The 16,445-nt window shown below is 39.9% G+C and overlaps 1 protein-coding gene across 4 annotated transcripts in view; it reads left to right on the forward strand.

The window, feature by feature from the left end:
• INF2 (inverted formin 2) overlaps nucleotides 1–16,445 on the forward strand; it is a 303,640-nt gene that overhangs the window by 150,843 nt on the left and 136,352 nt on the right. For 3 of the 4 annotated variants that reach the window (XM_069207311.1, XM_069207313.1, XM_069207312.1), the window contains exons 3-5: nucleotides 3,497–3,612; nucleotides 6,547–6,706; nucleotides 14,103–14,136. In XM_069207311.1, the coding sequence (XP_069063412.1) occupies nucleotides 3,497–3,612; nucleotides 6,547–6,706; nucleotides 14,103–14,136 (310 nt within the window). Of the gene's footprint in view, nucleotides 1–3,496; nucleotides 3,613–6,546; nucleotides 6,707–14,102; nucleotides 14,141–16,445 lie in introns of those variants that run through there. The other variant, XM_069207314.1, reaches the window with a different exon arrangement.

The following is a 16,445-nucleotide window of genomic DNA, read 5'->3' on the forward strand; positions in this document are numbered from 1 at the left end:
TTCTCTTCATGAAATTTGGCTGAAGGTGGTATTTAAAGGAGAGTGGCTGGTATGTATTTCAAGTAATTGGGTTTACCAGCAAATTGTTGCCACTTGGATAGTGGTTATTTGCATTGAATGTTTCTGGTTGCTGATCCAGTATCGGATAGCTACCAGAGATTTTTTTTTAAAAACACTTTAAAATCAAGAATATATGGAGAGACAAGGCTTTTTTTTTATTTTTATTTTTTATACAGTACCGCCCTTCCACACACCCTTCTCACACACAGATTTCTGACTATTTTATAAATTGGTATAAGAGGTTCTATCACTGAGTGCACATAGTTTAAATATCAGGGTATAGTGCATGGAAGCCTACAATTCCTGTACAAAAGTCTGTCTCTAATATATTTTTTACCTTCTAACTGTACCTGTACCATTTCTAGTCACCTGTAATAAGCTGTTGAAATGTGATGTTATTACAGTTGAGTTGTGAAGTGACAATGTCTGCTGCCAGATTTAGCAGAAAGGGATCAAGGTAGGTCACAGAGAATAATAACAACTGCAGTTTTAACAACAGAAACAAGAAGTACCTTTTTATTATTATGATTTGTTTTTTTTTCTAAACGAACAGTGATCAGCAGAAAGGTGTGATTTAAAGCAAAATGTTTGTTTGCCCACAATGGATCAGTCCTGCTAAGATGGAATCTATTCATGTTTCCATACATTCTGAAGTGCCTTATTTTTTTAATCTGTCTTACAGTAAACTGATTGTAATATATTTACTGCTTTTTAGTGTGCAAGGAGGTGGAGTATCTGTATAAGTGGCACTCTCTGAGAAAGATGAGTGTTCACAGTTTGTCCTATTGTGGCAAAATATTTCGCTTACCAAAATATTCACGGAGTGCATTCTATAATGATATAGAGGTAAATTGATATTGGACTTATGATCTTGTTTAAATAGTCCCTCAGCTGTACTAAGCATGTCCCTTTGATTATCTTAGTCCTGTGTTGACAGACTTCTTTCTAGCTCTCGCCCCCCCTTCTACCTTGGTTAGTAATGAGTCCGTAAAAGTACACTGAACCACTCACTACTCTATTTCCAAATCATATAGCTTTTCTAGAACACATTCCTTTTCAATCCATCTTACTGCCGACCCTTAGCCTAACATGCCAATAGGTTTCACAATATCACTTGTCCTACTTATACCCGTCTCAGGTGACCTTTGTTCCATTTATTCTGCCTAAATAAGATCACAAAGCAGGTGTTCACAAAGCAGGTATTAAGGGATGTTTCCTCCTGAGGACATCTCTGTATTGTACAAGAATTATGTTTTCATGTATGCCATGTACTTTGTTGAGCAATTTGCCATAAAAGCACATAAAAGAAAATACAGTACATCATTATATTAAAAAGCATCTCAATAAAATTGAAAAGATCTGGTTATAGCACCATAAACAATAAAGTGCATGCATAACACATAATACAAACCAGGAGTAAGGCAGGGGTGCATGTTATCCTGGTCCCTGTTGCTATTTTATATCCATGATCTTTTGGCCCATCTCGAGCTGTGCAAGCATGATTCCCTGTGTTTGGCCAGTAGGAAGGTCCCGGCCTTCCTGTTTGCTGATGACCCCTTACTAATCTCCAGATTCCCAAAAATTTGCTACACCATTTTGGTGACTTCTGCAGGCAGAGAGGCCTGGAGATCAATCTGAAAAACAGAAAGTATATGGTCTTGAATCCCTGCCACATGCCCTGTCCACATGAGGCTCTTAATGGCTTTCCTCTGGAGAGAGTCCAAACATTTGAATATCTAAGGTACACTCTCACAGGGTTATTTGGCAGGACAGGCCAGATTAAGAAGTGTAAACTCAATTTAGAGCACTACACAGGAGGTATCATGAGGGCCCTGAAGGCTCTAGCTTTAGCCCGCTATCTCTGGCCCTCCAAATCTACAACCTACAAGTACTTGGGGGTCTTTATATGATGGGGAACTTGGGGACATGAGAATGCTAGCGACATGGAGCTGGTGGAGAATCGTTTTTTAAGACTCCTTATGAATCTTCCCCCCAGTACCCCACTTACCCCCCTCCGGCTGGAACTTTAGCATAGACCTCTTACCCACAGGATAGGACTTAAACCCCTGCAGTATTGGAGGAGGATCTGGTCCTCTGAAGATTCAATATCTTAATCACCCTCTAACAGTGCCTCCCATCTCTCCATTGACCTTCTCTCAAAGATATTGCATGTGTTTCATAGCACTTATCTTACCAACTTAGGGTGTTGGAGCTCTTTAAATCACTCACATATATAGAGACAATAAATCATACATGTGCAAATCAGTGTACAGAAAATGTTATATAAGACAAAGGGGACTACAAGGTGTAGGGTTCCCATGTCATCCATACTGGTAGGCACTTTTTAAGATTGTTTGGTCTGGGGAAGCATAACCTCAGGATTCGGAACATGGCACAGTGGCTAGCTTTAACTTTACTAATAACAATTTATTTTTTACCCAAACAAATCCTTTTAAGCAAAAAATAGAATAATCAAAGACTGGGAAAAACACAACCTTCTAACCTGCATTATGCAGTTTGCATGCAGCTCTTTGATGCCATTTAATAGCCCATTGTGCTAAATTATGTTTGTAACTTATGAAATGCACAGTAATGAAAGGATCTCTGACCAAAACAGTATCCCACTGAGCTATGCATATAAAAGAGTGGAGTTGTGCAGTGTAGATTGGTGTTGCCAAGACTGGAGTGGTGTTTGAGTAGAGTGGCGAAGAGTGCATTGGCATATAGTAGATTAGTACAGGGTAGAGTAGAGAGGTATAGAGTGCAGTGGTGTAGAGTGCAGAGGTGTAGGGTGGAGTGGTACAGAGTAGAGTGCAGAGGTGTGGAGCTAGAAAAAAACTTTATCCTACCCACAGTATTGAGCAAAATTGTCACATAAATCCTCTCACATTGAAGTTGGAGAAAGAAAAGCAAACGCGTTCCCTCAGAATACAACACTTGACATTTGAACTGATTCTTCGAATGCACACTAAATGTGATGGGATAAGAACAAGCTTTACAGGCCTGTTTATAGAAAGGGAGCACTTGGAAGGATACTGTAAATAATGTTTGGGAAAGGGAAGGTACAAACGGAAGCAGGGCAGCCTAAAACAAATAACTCCAGCAAATGGAAAGCAAGAAAAATTGAGTTACAAATCACAAAGCCAATGGCCAGCAACGAGCAGAATGGATTCTTAGGTCTGCTTTCTGACTGCCCCTAAAATATCTTTAACAAACCAGACAGCCTCACTGTCTGATAGGCTACAACCTAAAAACATGCAGACACCTTTATAAGACATTTTGTGAGCATTCAGTCTTTGCTATTATATAAGAAGTCAGTCAATCTATTTCAATGGACATTCTGAATCTTGGTGCTCCAGTTAATCAATGCAGAGGTTCTGTCAGGTTAATTGCTAAACATGGTGAAAATGTACTCATTATTTGTCTTTTATTGCAGCTTTGGATACCTCAAATGTAATGGTGAAAAAACAGGTGTTTGAGTTGCTGGCTGCACTGTGCATGTATTCTTCAAAGGGGTACACATTGGCTCTGGATGCCCTGGATCATTACAAGGTGGGTGCAGCATGGGTTTCAGTCAATGTTTGGCAATAAACAGTGATTTACTTCCACATTGTGTTGTAGTGTGTCACTTGGGTTGAAAGTACTGTATTTCCTTTTTCTAGAAGCACAACACTGGTTGTTAAAGCTTAAAAGTTAGTTTAGAGTTGGAGTGGCAGCTTGCTGTTGCCACTGTTATAATTTTATCACTCAGTGTTTGGCTTTGTTTCCTCTACCTTTTTTCTGACGGACAGCATTTGCTTTCTATTTGGGGTGGGTGTGATGTGGTGTGGTGCTACCTCATCTATCTAAATGCACTGAAATATGGGTAATCGGATTTCCTTAAGCTTCTGCCTGACAAATACATCTTTGCCTCAAAAGCTCAGTATCTCTAAATACCTGAAGAGCCTCACTCCACTTCATCTAGGAAGCTAAAGTGTTCACTTAACTTGAATTAAGACTATAAGATATTGCTGGCCCAGTAGTGATCATGGACAGTCTTTCTGAAAGTATTGAGATTAAAACAAAAGCAGAGCCCATGCTCATCCTCGTTTACATTATTCCCACCTCAGAATTTAAGTAAAAAGTTGTACGTGTTCAATTTACAGGTGGAGAAACCATCTGGAAATTGTAGGGCAAGAAGGACCTGGTTAGTACGTTTTAACTTTATTGTCTGGAAGAAACTCTCCAATACCTCCTACACCTAAGTACTTCTAGTTAAATATAGACCACTGTTTTAATCAGTATGTCAGCTCATATTGTATTTATTGATACTGTTGTTTTATATTAACATGTTTCAATCCATGGACTTAAAGAATCTGCACTATCAGATGACCAATCCTCTTTCACCGAACTGGTATGTAAGGGCATTGATCTTTTTCTGCCATGTCCCTCCCCCATTTTTTTGCTCTGCATTTTTATATTTTGACCACTGCGGGGTTGAAGTCTTCTGTCACAGCTCAGACACAAGTTTTCATTTTAAATGGAAAGACATTGATAAATGTTTATTTCAATTTTGCCACCACTTTCAATGCACTAAATAATGACCAGCTTCACTGCACACAGCAGGAAAGCACACATATTATCAACCGTATAGCATTTATAGTAGATAACCTATATTCTGATGAACTCAACTGAGGTGCCTTTCAGAAGGCATACAGACTCCTGTTTGGGATGCACCAATTTCACATTTTTTGTTCCTGCTCTTCAGCTTCCACTACAAAAGACAGACCACACAATACCCAGGATGGGAAGGAGGGAACATATGAGTGCTCCAGGTTTGAATGGGCACATTAGCGCCTTTCCACTCTTAGAACGCAGTCTTAGGACACTGAATTGAGTCCTGGACCAACTGTCAGGAGAGGAAAGGAAATTTGCTGTGAGGCCCGTGGAGTTGAACTAGAAGACCCACATGTGGTTTGGCTAGAAAGGGAACGCTCTTCCAAACTGAGAGAGGGATTCACAATTTTACAATTTTGGTTCATGGAGCTCTACATTGTATTGTATGCCACCAGCCATGTACTAGTGAAATATGAAGTACATCACTTTTCTGAAAATTGGATTTGGAAACTAAGGTCTTAATTATGATTGGTAAGATTTCATCCCCAATGACTGACTAGATTAACCATGATAATTCCTTGCTTGACTCATCATAATCATAATCATTATCATTTAACTTTATTTCGGTTATACAAAACCATAAAAGTGCTTGACTCACTCCTAGACTCGCTCCTAGATCTGAATAGTGACAAATCCCCTGTCTCTTCCACTGAAGCGTTCACACCTCCCTGCTGAACCCATTAGAGAGAAATGTATCCTTATAATCCTGAAATTCGTTCCCGTCTCTTTGATCCAGAACTGGCTAATTCACCCCAAGGTGACCCACAGGGCTGAAGTGTGGTGATGGAACTTTCACTGGAAATTCCTTTCTCATTTGTAAAAATTCACTTTTATGGAAAAAGGGTGCAGAATCTGTGCATTATAGAGTGGTAACAATCATATCTGCAATTTTTGATTTATTATTAGAATTTTAAATTGTAATTATATGATTACTTACAAAATCTATACATCATCAAAAAATAGGTCCTGGACAGATCCATAACCTGCTGGTGACAGAACTCCCTCGACATGGTAGGACCAGAAGACTTCCCTACCATTTCAGAGCATATAACTAATTGAATTGGCTGTTTCCTACAGTTTCCGAGTGTCCTTGTGAGTTGGCTTTGGCACTGTAAAGCAAATCTTTGGGAGTTAGTTATGGCTAATGGTTGACTTCTTGAGACTGCTGTGGATCCAGGAGTTTCCTCTTTTGATCTGTCTGCTGCCTTGAATATAACATAGCAAGGTAGCATGAACAGCCCATTTCCGTTTCTGAATTTAGAGCATTATCTATGAAGCCCTTTAAGCAGATGCACAAATGTAATCCTGAAGTTCAGTATGGCTAAAAAAAAAAAATGCAATCTGAAAACCTTCACCATTTTCTTGGCTTCAGTGCACCACAAGGGAGATTCTGAGCTGCAGTGAGGTAATACAGTTCTATCTTCTTACCTTTTATGTTGGCTGCATTAAGTTCTCCATTGATCACGGCATCCATTTTTAGTTGATTCTTTGCTTTGAAATGTTTCAACAAAAGCTCTTATGATATCAATATATTTCTGCAAATTTAATCCAGTTTTCCAGTGTCTCCTAGGGAATAATAGAAATGATATTTTGACATGCTTAAAAACAAAAGTTCATAATCGTAAAGATTGCAAGCCCTTGTCATTTTCTTCTGGGTCTAATGTGCACGTCTATGAAATGTGTAAATGGAATCTAAAACCACAAAAGTTTGCAAACATATTCAAATAGGTTTCGTTTGTGAGAACTTTACTCAAGTTGCCAATAGAAATTTTATTTGGCCTGAACTTCAGATTGCAGTACTGACTCTTATACACTTTACCCTGTCTACAGGTGGTGAAAAACCAGCAGTATCGCTTCAGTGTTATAATGAATGAGCTGTCCTCAACAGACAACGTGCCCTATATGGTCACGTTGCTCAGTGTTATCAATGCAATTGTTCTTGGATCAGAGGAACTGCACCTTCGCACCCAACTGAGGAATGAATTTATAGGTATGTTTTCATTTTTTCCTTGTTACGTTCACAACATGGTATTAGGTGCAATAGTAGGTTGTATATGTTAGTGTTAGCCTCGAGTCTGATCTTCAAATAAAATTCTGCTCTGCATTTTATGTTTTTTCAAATCTTGCTCTGTTTGGTTTCTGGTTGGTTTGTGGACTCAAAGATGTGCATCTTTTATCTTGATCCAAACAGTTAGGTATCTCAGAGTTTGATGTGTAGGTTTATTTGGGGCCATGATTTTATTAATAGAAGTGTGTACCAATATCTACTTTTATGATATAAGTGCCACGGTGAGCTTGAATATGGAGTAGAATATATAACTGAAGATATTATCTAATTGATTGGTTTCCTTGTCTTTGGAGTCAACCATGGCAAATTCACCTTTTCTGAATGGTCACTACCCCCAGCTTTATCCCTTTTTTTGGCCCCTATTTTTTTTACTGAAACTGGGACTCTATTCACTAGGACACTGGTATTCAATGCCACAGTAATTTTGCTTAGCCCCTAAAATGATACTGATAAAACTGTTTTCATCCAATTGAGCTAGTTAACCTTTCTGTGAGAAAAGTAAACTTGACTAGGACATTGCAGCAGTGGCATAGAATTTGAATTTCATGTGTTTGCTTCTGTGTGTATTTATATATTTACACTACCCACATCTGACAAATATATGGTTGCTAGGAGCACCACTGTGCTTTGGTTGGTCCGCAGTTTAAAGGCACAGCAGAAACACATGGCAAGGGAAAAGTGTCCCTTATAAACCCAACAGGAAAGGCATGTTATATATATATATATATATATATATATATATATATATATATCTCACACTAAGGGCTTGATTTAGAGTTTGGCATGGTATATCTGTTACTGTTGTGATGAAGTAACCCTTCCGCCAAATTCTAAATCAGGCCCTATATCTTTAAAGTTTTCCCTCACAATGACTGAAAGCTTACAAGCTATTGCAAAGGTTCAGCTATATTTTCAAAGGAAATACCTGGATGTTATTTAAATATTTATTTTGCATTTTCGCTTGGGAACATACTAAAAAAAGTCGGTTATTTTCCCCTTCACTTTACAAACCTGATTTAATGGTGAAAAAAAGTGTTTTGATTACATGTATGTAAAAATAACTTCATAAAATATTTTTTAGCCGCCTGAGTCAGATTTGGTTTAAAACCAGTTATGCCACTCATTGTATCTTCAGAGGCCAATACACATTTATAGATGGAGCAGATGATTTTGCATGCCCACTGGATCCAGGAAGGCAGATGTGCTGTCAACAATTGACCACTTACAGGAATTAGACCACTGGGAAGGGGTAGTGGAGATATGACAGAACAACGGATAGCCTTAACACTTCTTCTTTTGACTTTCTGTTTCCAAATGGAGTTGGTTTGGTCCCAGAGCCCTCCAAACCCAGAATTAGGGAGCGCCAGTCCTAAATATGGCAGCTGGGAGGAGAGCTCATCTAAATAGGAGTGTGGCTAAGGACCTGCCTGCAGTGCCTCCAGAAAGAAGATTATTTCTGTCATTTTGAATTTAGGGCTTCAGGGAATTTTTACAGTAGAGCAAAAAGGCAGTGTTCAAAACCTGATGGGCATGAGGTGAGAATGTAGCCAAAACTGAGTAGAGACAATTAAATTGACCAGTCACTTGCTATTGCACAGTATAAGACGTCACCTTGACACCACCCCCTCCACAGAACATTCCTAAAAATGTGAAGACTCTACCTAAAGAGACGGAAGGGTCCTATTCTAAAAGACTCGAGGACTTCTGGCTCCTGCTGGCACCCAAGGCTGTGGTTGGCCTACTGTTTTCCTGCTCCAGGGAAACAAATAGCTGAAGGACTCCTGAATCCAGTAAAGCTCCGCTGACCATAGAAGTCTGAACACAGCAGGAAACCTTCATGAAGAGAGATCTAGTGCCTAGCCGCCTTCCCTGAAGACCTGCTGGCGGAAGTACTTATCAGAAACAGCTTGGCCAGCAGTTGGAGAAAAGTGATACTTAGTCATTTTTTTCTACTTCTCTGGGACTGGACAAAGTGCTAAACCTTTCCCAGGGAGGTCCCACCTAAAGTGGGTAAGAAAACCAGGTTTGTCCTGCTCAGAACCATTTGCTGCACTAAGCTTGGGTTCAGCAGAACCTCGTGGTAAAGGTATCCAGCCACTTGGAACCTTGCCTGGCTACAGCTTCCGAACTTGCCTCACTGCCCCGCTAGATCTCGTTGAGCTTTTGACCACCACCAAAACAGAAGGCCTCTACATGAGCTTGACGGGTGTGTATTTGGCACCCACAAAATGCAGCTATATCCTGCTACAAGCTTTTGACCACCAATACAGAAGACTTCTGTGGGAGCTTAACAACTATGTATTTCATTTTGAGGAAACTTTGCTGGCCTCAGCCTTGGACTTCCCTGCTTCTATGGGGATTACCTGTTGACTGTTCCATAGCTACCAGGTGTTCAGTAGAGATTCTAAAAGAACTTTCGTTAATCCTAACCAGGTTCTGTTTTATTAAGTAGATTGTGGTCACTACCTCCTAAATTAATAAGCCAGTTTCAGGACAAGGTGGGCTGCATCCTTTGGTGAACATTGGTTTCCAAAACACCTTTACTAGTTGAGGCTATGAGGGAGAAATCAGCTGATAGCAATTTTTGATGCAGGGAAGGCTTTCAATCTGGGGGATTGGGAATTTTTGACAGTGGTTTTAATCCAAGTGATGTTCTTCCACGTTCATAATATTCATAGGAAAAATACATAAGGGAGCATATGAGAGACTGGTAGTATAGAGGAATCCTGCCCTTTATCCCCTCCCCTGTTCTTTGTGTTGCTTATTGAGCATCTTGCAATTAGAATTACAAGCAAAGCTTTACTTTCGGATAGCATTCCTGGGAGGGTAAATATAAACTGCATGATAATTACTTAGTATAGTATTGCGCTACAGTGCCTTTCAGTATTTGATAAGCATTGAAGGAAGTTCAGAATATTCTGCCTACTTATTGAAAACGAGCGTGTTGCTGTTTTGGTTCAAATGACAAGATCCTCCCCATCAAAAGACAATCTTCTCTAAAAAAGAAAGAAACGCTCAAGAAAGATACTTTTAATTCTTGCTATCAGCTCGACAATTTCGTTCTTGTATTAGGTAAAAATCAATAGCCTTAGAGCACTGGACAGTTTCCTATATTCATTAGTATAGAATCAACTTAAATAAAATCGTTGTAGTAGCCCCCCTCCCCACTCCAAATGATGGTTATTCTTAATCTTTACTAGACCTGGTGCAGTATTCTTTTTCTGCTGCCTTTGAAATCCTGAGGCGTCTGAGAGATCGGTAACGTCAGCAGCTATGGATGCTTCCATTATATCAGTAATGGTAGACAGTCATGGAACTAACGTGTTCCGGTTTATATTTTGACACAGCGATCCTTATATCAGCCTTGAATCCACAAGTTGAACAATTCCATTGAATCCAGAATTTACCCCACTCTGGTTGCATCCATTTCTCCCCAAAGCAATACCTAATTTGGTTTTGACATCGGAGGACACAGACATATGCTTTGTGAGTAATCAGTAAATGAGTTTTTAGAACTCGAGCGAAATTGATCTTCCCTTTTCAGGCCATTTCCTCAAATACCTACAATTGTGGGATTGTTTATTGGCAATCCTTGATGTGTTCCCTAAAATGTCTGAAAGGGAAGGCATCAATTAAGTAATAGAAAAGAGAAGACACAGAAGTATTTGATGAATGCATTATTGAGAGGGACTGAGGGGGAACCCTCTGAAGCATGTGGAACTGCCGCAGTGATGCAAAAAATCCTCACACACTGTTAAAGAAGTCTAGTAGTGGGCAATAATATTACACAACATTTATTATACTAGATTCTAGTTAAAATTCATAGTTCGTTCCCAGTCGCAAGAATGTAATGCAACAGAAGCTTTGTTAGGTAGGGAACATATGCTATCCAGAGCTAGGTGAAACTTGTATCCAAATTAATAAATTTCTTTTGATTGTAATTGATGACAATTTTAATCTATCATCCTAGACTGTAGTAGTAAATTTGCCACCTAATTCTGAAACTTTTTAGTCTAGATCTGAACAAGCAATGCTTTTTTGAGCCACGTGGCACACACACAGTGATCATGGAAATGAACAATACCTCCCTCTTTTAGACAGTCGCATGAACTGAAAAGAATAGCACAACTGTAAATCTGCTGTTATCAAAACAATGAAATCGTCCAATAAAATGAATAACGTGGGTTTGCCTGGTGACAACTGATGACTAATGACGAAATGTGAAACTACCCATCTAAAGGCAAGAATTATTTAAGGTCTTCAAGCGTTTTTATTAAGCTGGTTGGAGAGAATCATATGTTATTCGCCTTTGGATTGATTGTTGCACATACAATATCTAAAGAATAAGGGCAAAAACAAATAATAATAGTTGAGAAACTTATAGCTTGTGTGTCTGTACGCAAAGCCTTTTTTATGCTTTTTATAAATATTATTACTAGCAATAAAAAGTACTCATGTGATTGGCTATTTTTACACTGTAGTGCAGCAGTAACAGTTAGTGCGGCTGCTTCAGATAAATCTACCTTGTAGCCAACTTATCTTTGCATGCTGGTATTTTTGTTCCCTGCCTCACAATACCAAAACTGAAAGTACAGTTTTAAGGATGAAACTCTTTCTTAATTAAAAAGCAAAAACACCTATTGCCATGTTTGACATTTGAACACCAGGCAACTATTGACTTGCAAAATTCGAATGTTACTCCCCGAAAAGGGCCTCGATGCCTCATCAGAGGTAGTAAGCGCTATATAATTACAATGTTGAACGAATTAAAGTGTGAAACCTCGAATTTTTACACCAGATGTTTTTCTTTTTTTTTTTTGCTTCTGCCTTCCATTTTCCACTTTCTAATGCTGTGCAGTATAAACCTTTTTAATTGCATGGCCATTTTGGGCCAGATGTACGAAATTTTGGGTTTGCGACTTGCAAATTGCGAGTCTGAGTGACTCGCAATTTGCGGGTCGCAAACCCGGATGCAGGATGGTGTCCCTGACACCATCTGCGAATCGCAAGGGGGTCGCAAAGACCTACCTCATTAATATTATTGAGGTGGGTCACAAATTGCGACCTCTTTGCGATTCACAGCACTCACAGGGATGGTGGCCTGCTGGAGACAGCAGACCACCATGACTGTGACTGCTTTTAAATAAAGCAGTTTTTTTTTTGCATTGCAGCCCGTTTTCCTTAAAGGAAAACGAGTTGCAATATAAAGGAAAAAATTAAAACTTTTTGTTTCATTTTTTCAGAGCAGGCAGTGGTCCATAGGACCACTGCCTGCTCTGAAAAAATGTTTTCCGGGTCATTCACAAAGGGGAAGGAGCCCCTTCCCTTTTGCGAATGGGTTACCACCAGTGTGACACTTCACAAAGCAATTCTACATCGCGAGTCGCATTCCCATTTTGCGAGTCGGTAACCAGGTTACCGACTCGCAAAATGGGAATGAGCATCGCAATGTGCTTTTTGCATGGCGCAAACAGCGAAAGTCGCTGTTTGCGCCATGCAAAAAGCTTGCTACATCTGGCCCTTTATTACATGCTAAATGTACCCAAGCATAGTGACATTCACAAGCCCTTTTGTTTTTGAGTTTCAACATCTTTACCCTTCAGCTTGTTCCACATATACCTGATGCCCGATACAGAGGCTATTAAAGCTACAAGCAAAGCACGTTGTACACGGCCATCACACATAACTGAAAACCTTTTCTGGGGTCATGCCCATCTACCTACATGTGATTGTCACAATAGAAGACCAATGGATGAAGATGACTAATGGAAGCCCTTATACATTAAGTATATTATGCCTATAATTGTACCAACATCTAAAGGTCTTGGCTAATGCCAGACCCAAAGAGACTGAAATGTGCAAAAGTATTATGCCTTGATTAATTTAATTTGTGGTAAACGTTTAATTTGCTGTAGTATCCTTCAACGTCAGCTTTGCCTAGTCTGAAAATGAGAAACAATAAACCTCACAAACACCACTTTAAATTGGGAATTTCACATTTATTTCCGGAATATTTTGAAGATTATTGAAATGATCATGCTTTTTGCTGGTAGCCTCATTTCTGGGCTTTCTATAGGTAAATACATCAGGAAGCCTTTAACATCATATCTGAAGCCATGAGTTGCAACAACTTAATTGCCATCTAGCATTGGCTTACCACCAAGAAGCAGCATTGGATTTTGCAAAGACAAAATATGCCTCTTCACAAGCATCTCGAACGTGATGTGCACAGTATTATTTGCTGCTTGATGCAGATTAGACAAAACAGTATGTGATGCGTTGGGGACAGCTAGCTGCAAATGCGTACTAAACAACACATACCTGAGTTCTTTTTATTGAAGATTTTGAGTTACGTAATTTCACATTGCACCATACCATATGAAGATAACACCTAATGTGCAAAAGAATACACAAGTAATGTGAGCAGAAACAAACAATAGTGTTCAGCTCGCAAAGCCTGGATTAGAACCTGAGTATGGCGCAGTAGTGGTGGAAAGGTTTTCATAGTGGGGGTGCTGCCATCAATGTTAGATCACTGAAGTCAGAGATTGTGAAAAATTCAAGCTTCTTGTAAAGAAGAAGCGTAACAAATGAACTTCACCGATTCAGCAGGAGAGTGCTTAAGATGTGGCAGTGCATTTTGGAGCAGACTGTCTCAAATTGATCATGGAAGCATAGTGTGGCAGCACACCAATGAAATGGCCGTTAAATTTGCACAGACATGCAATTTTACTCCAACTATTGGAGTCCAGTGGTCATTTGAGCATCGCCAAGTAAATTGTCTTGATTTGTTTTGATCCTATTAAAATCCCTGATTCCATCACACTTGAGAGTTAATAACAAAATGTGCTTCATTTGTGCTTTCATAACTGCTGAAAAATGTTTAAATATTTGTAGAGTTCATGCACAGACATTCAAATAATTTTATATTAAAAGAAAAATCAATATCCTACAGCATTTACTATCACACCCTCTTTAACCCAGCAAGATTGTCCCATAGTGCACCTTTACAAAATCCTCTTACTGGCAGTCTTAGAAAGTGAACACGTATCTCAGTTTTAAAAGAATAAACTGCAATTTGTCAAAAGACAGAGCTTGGAATTGGACCCTGGTCTTTGAACACACGGTAAATGTGACAAGATAAAAACAAAATGTAAGTCATGTTTATTCCTCATCGCCTTCTGAACCCCAGCATGTATATTTTTAAGGTACTGCAGCACCCTTATCTCCAGCACCTACAGTGCAGCATGATTCTCAATTTTCCAAATAATTTTGAGCTTGCAGGAACGTTTATTTGTATATATTTATTTTTTTGCAGGTCTTCAGTTGTTGGACGTTTTAACTAAACTGAGGTAAGCTGTTTACATTCTGTATGTCCCTCATGTACACCTGTTATGCTTTATTGTCCTTCTACATTTCTGAGAACATGTGGCCTATGTTGCACCTTCATGCTGTGTCCTGCATTGAGCATTTTCACGTATATGTACGATCGTAAGTGTAATTAACTGCTACAAAATCACACCTTCTTTATTAACTATTGCTCATTGTGATGCCTGGCCTGTAATCATGTTTCACCAGAGAAGAGTTTAATTTGGTGATTATTTAGAAAACAAATCCGGAATGGCTGCATTTTCTCTCTGTGGTTGGACATATTTCGTGAGCCTTTGGACCTTTCCTCCAGTCCAGGACGGAAAGGATTTTTATCCAACCAAACATCTTTTCCATGGGCTGAAGCCTTTGGAAGCCTGTTTATGAGAGGCCAGGACCACTCCTGGTGCCTCTGTCACTTTTCCCAGCTCCTCAGGTTAATTGCAACAGGCCAGGGTTAGGTTCATAGAGAGAGAGCGAGGGAAAGAAAGGGAGGCAGGAGGAAAGTGGAGAGAAGGCAATCTGAGAGAGAGTAGAGAGAATGGATTGCTGGAAAGAACGATCGATTGAGTAGACAAAGGTAGCAGGGTTGTTTTGAGCATTTCGCCCAGGGCTACTTTTGGATCCCTAGTCCTGTCCTGCCTCCATTTTCTTGTCTAACTTAATCTGACTCTTTCTCGATGTACGGTATTGTCAAACTACGATTCCTTTCTCTCCCCTTTCCTATTTTCATTGCAAAAGCTACTTTTAAGATTTGATCCCAGATAATATCTCTTTGGACTCAAGTCCATTTTGTAGTCTGCAAATTAGTATTACAATAGTACCACAACCGTACTGCAAAATTAAATCCACAAACCTATGCTCGAATCCTCTACCTCTGTCTTTTCTATGTAGAGGTGCCCACACATGTAGAAGTATGTTTGAGTAGTAAATTTAGGAGGTAACATGGGAAAGGTTGGGAAACAGAGAGCAAGTGGCATAATAAAGGCATCCGCATTCCCTGTGTTGCGGGGGTCTGAGTTCCAGGTGGCCCTCTTATCACAGCACCCTGGCCTGAGAGCTCTTGAGTGAATCCAGAGAGGGTGGTGGTCTTCCATGTACTTTGCAGGGGGCCCCCTCAAGTTTTGTTACGCCACTGCAAAGTATTGTATGGGTTTGGGGGGAAATGCTAATAAAAACAAACACATAAAAAAGAGTAAAGCCACTGCTATTCACAAACTACACTCAAATTCCTACAGTCCTAAAGGTGGAGAAACAGGTGTAAATGTACTCCAGGCCAACCTTGGAGTTAACCAATGAAAAGACCTGTCAAACTACTGGACTGCACTGGTATTGCAACACAATCCCTTAAAAAATAATGGAGGCAAGGAAGGAAATAAAATAACACCTATTAGAAACTAACGCCAAGTAAGTTAGTTAGCCGGCACTGTGCAGTTATAGTTAGGTGAGACTTTCCAAAGGAAAGCCATTTTTTGTTTCTTCAATAACCTTGGCACCATTTGATGAAGCTGCACAAATCTTTCAAAAGAAAAGCTCATCCGTTTTGGCTCATTTGTGGAAGAATTCACACCTGTTTGTCCAGCAGGGGCTGAAGAAAAAGGGGGACCCAAAAGTGTGATTTTCATTTTAATTCCCATAGGAACATTTGCTGTCTGTTACAGAAATAATGGCTGAATGGAATGAACACAATTTGGCAAAAAGATGGAACTTTACTCAGGAGAATGTTTGTTATTTGGTGTAAATACTCAATGATCAAAAAAGGTCTCAAGGAGCCCTCAGTCTTCCCTCAGACTGAAGCGACTGAAGAGCTACCGGGAGGGGGTATGCTTTGACCCTCCTCCCCACTATTGTATTTGCACCCAGGACCCTCGATTTAACTGAGGACAAAGTGGTTCATCTTCACCACCCCCATGCCCATGTCTGGAGGCGGGTGGAGAATGCACCCACACCCAGTGAGCAATAAAGCAGTCAGGAAAATTCTGAATCTGGCTCCTGTGCTGGCACTGTACTGTCAGCTGAGTGGGGAGCTGGCAGGGCTTTCCAGACTTCGACATCCTGCACACATAAGGAGAACAAGGGACTGAGGTGCTTCACAGAGGAGCAAGGTTATTGAGGCACATATTAAAAGTTGTAGCACAAGAGACGTTTGGCTAAGGGCCCGGGGGGGGGGGGGGAGTCATCTTATAAGCCTCCATAGCTCAAGGTGCACTGAGAATGGAAAAATCCAAATGCCTCTGGGATACTCTACAAATGTGCATATTTTTGCCAGAGGTGCACCACCAAGAGGGGGGGG

This window comes from Pleurodeles waltl, chromosome 9 (assembly GCF_031143425.1).
Source record: "Pleurodeles waltl isolate 20211129_DDA chromosome 9, aPleWal1.hap1.20221129, whole genome shotgun sequence".
Taxonomy (NCBI): domain Eukaryota; kingdom Metazoa; phylum Chordata; class Amphibia; order Caudata; family Salamandridae; genus Pleurodeles; species Pleurodeles waltl.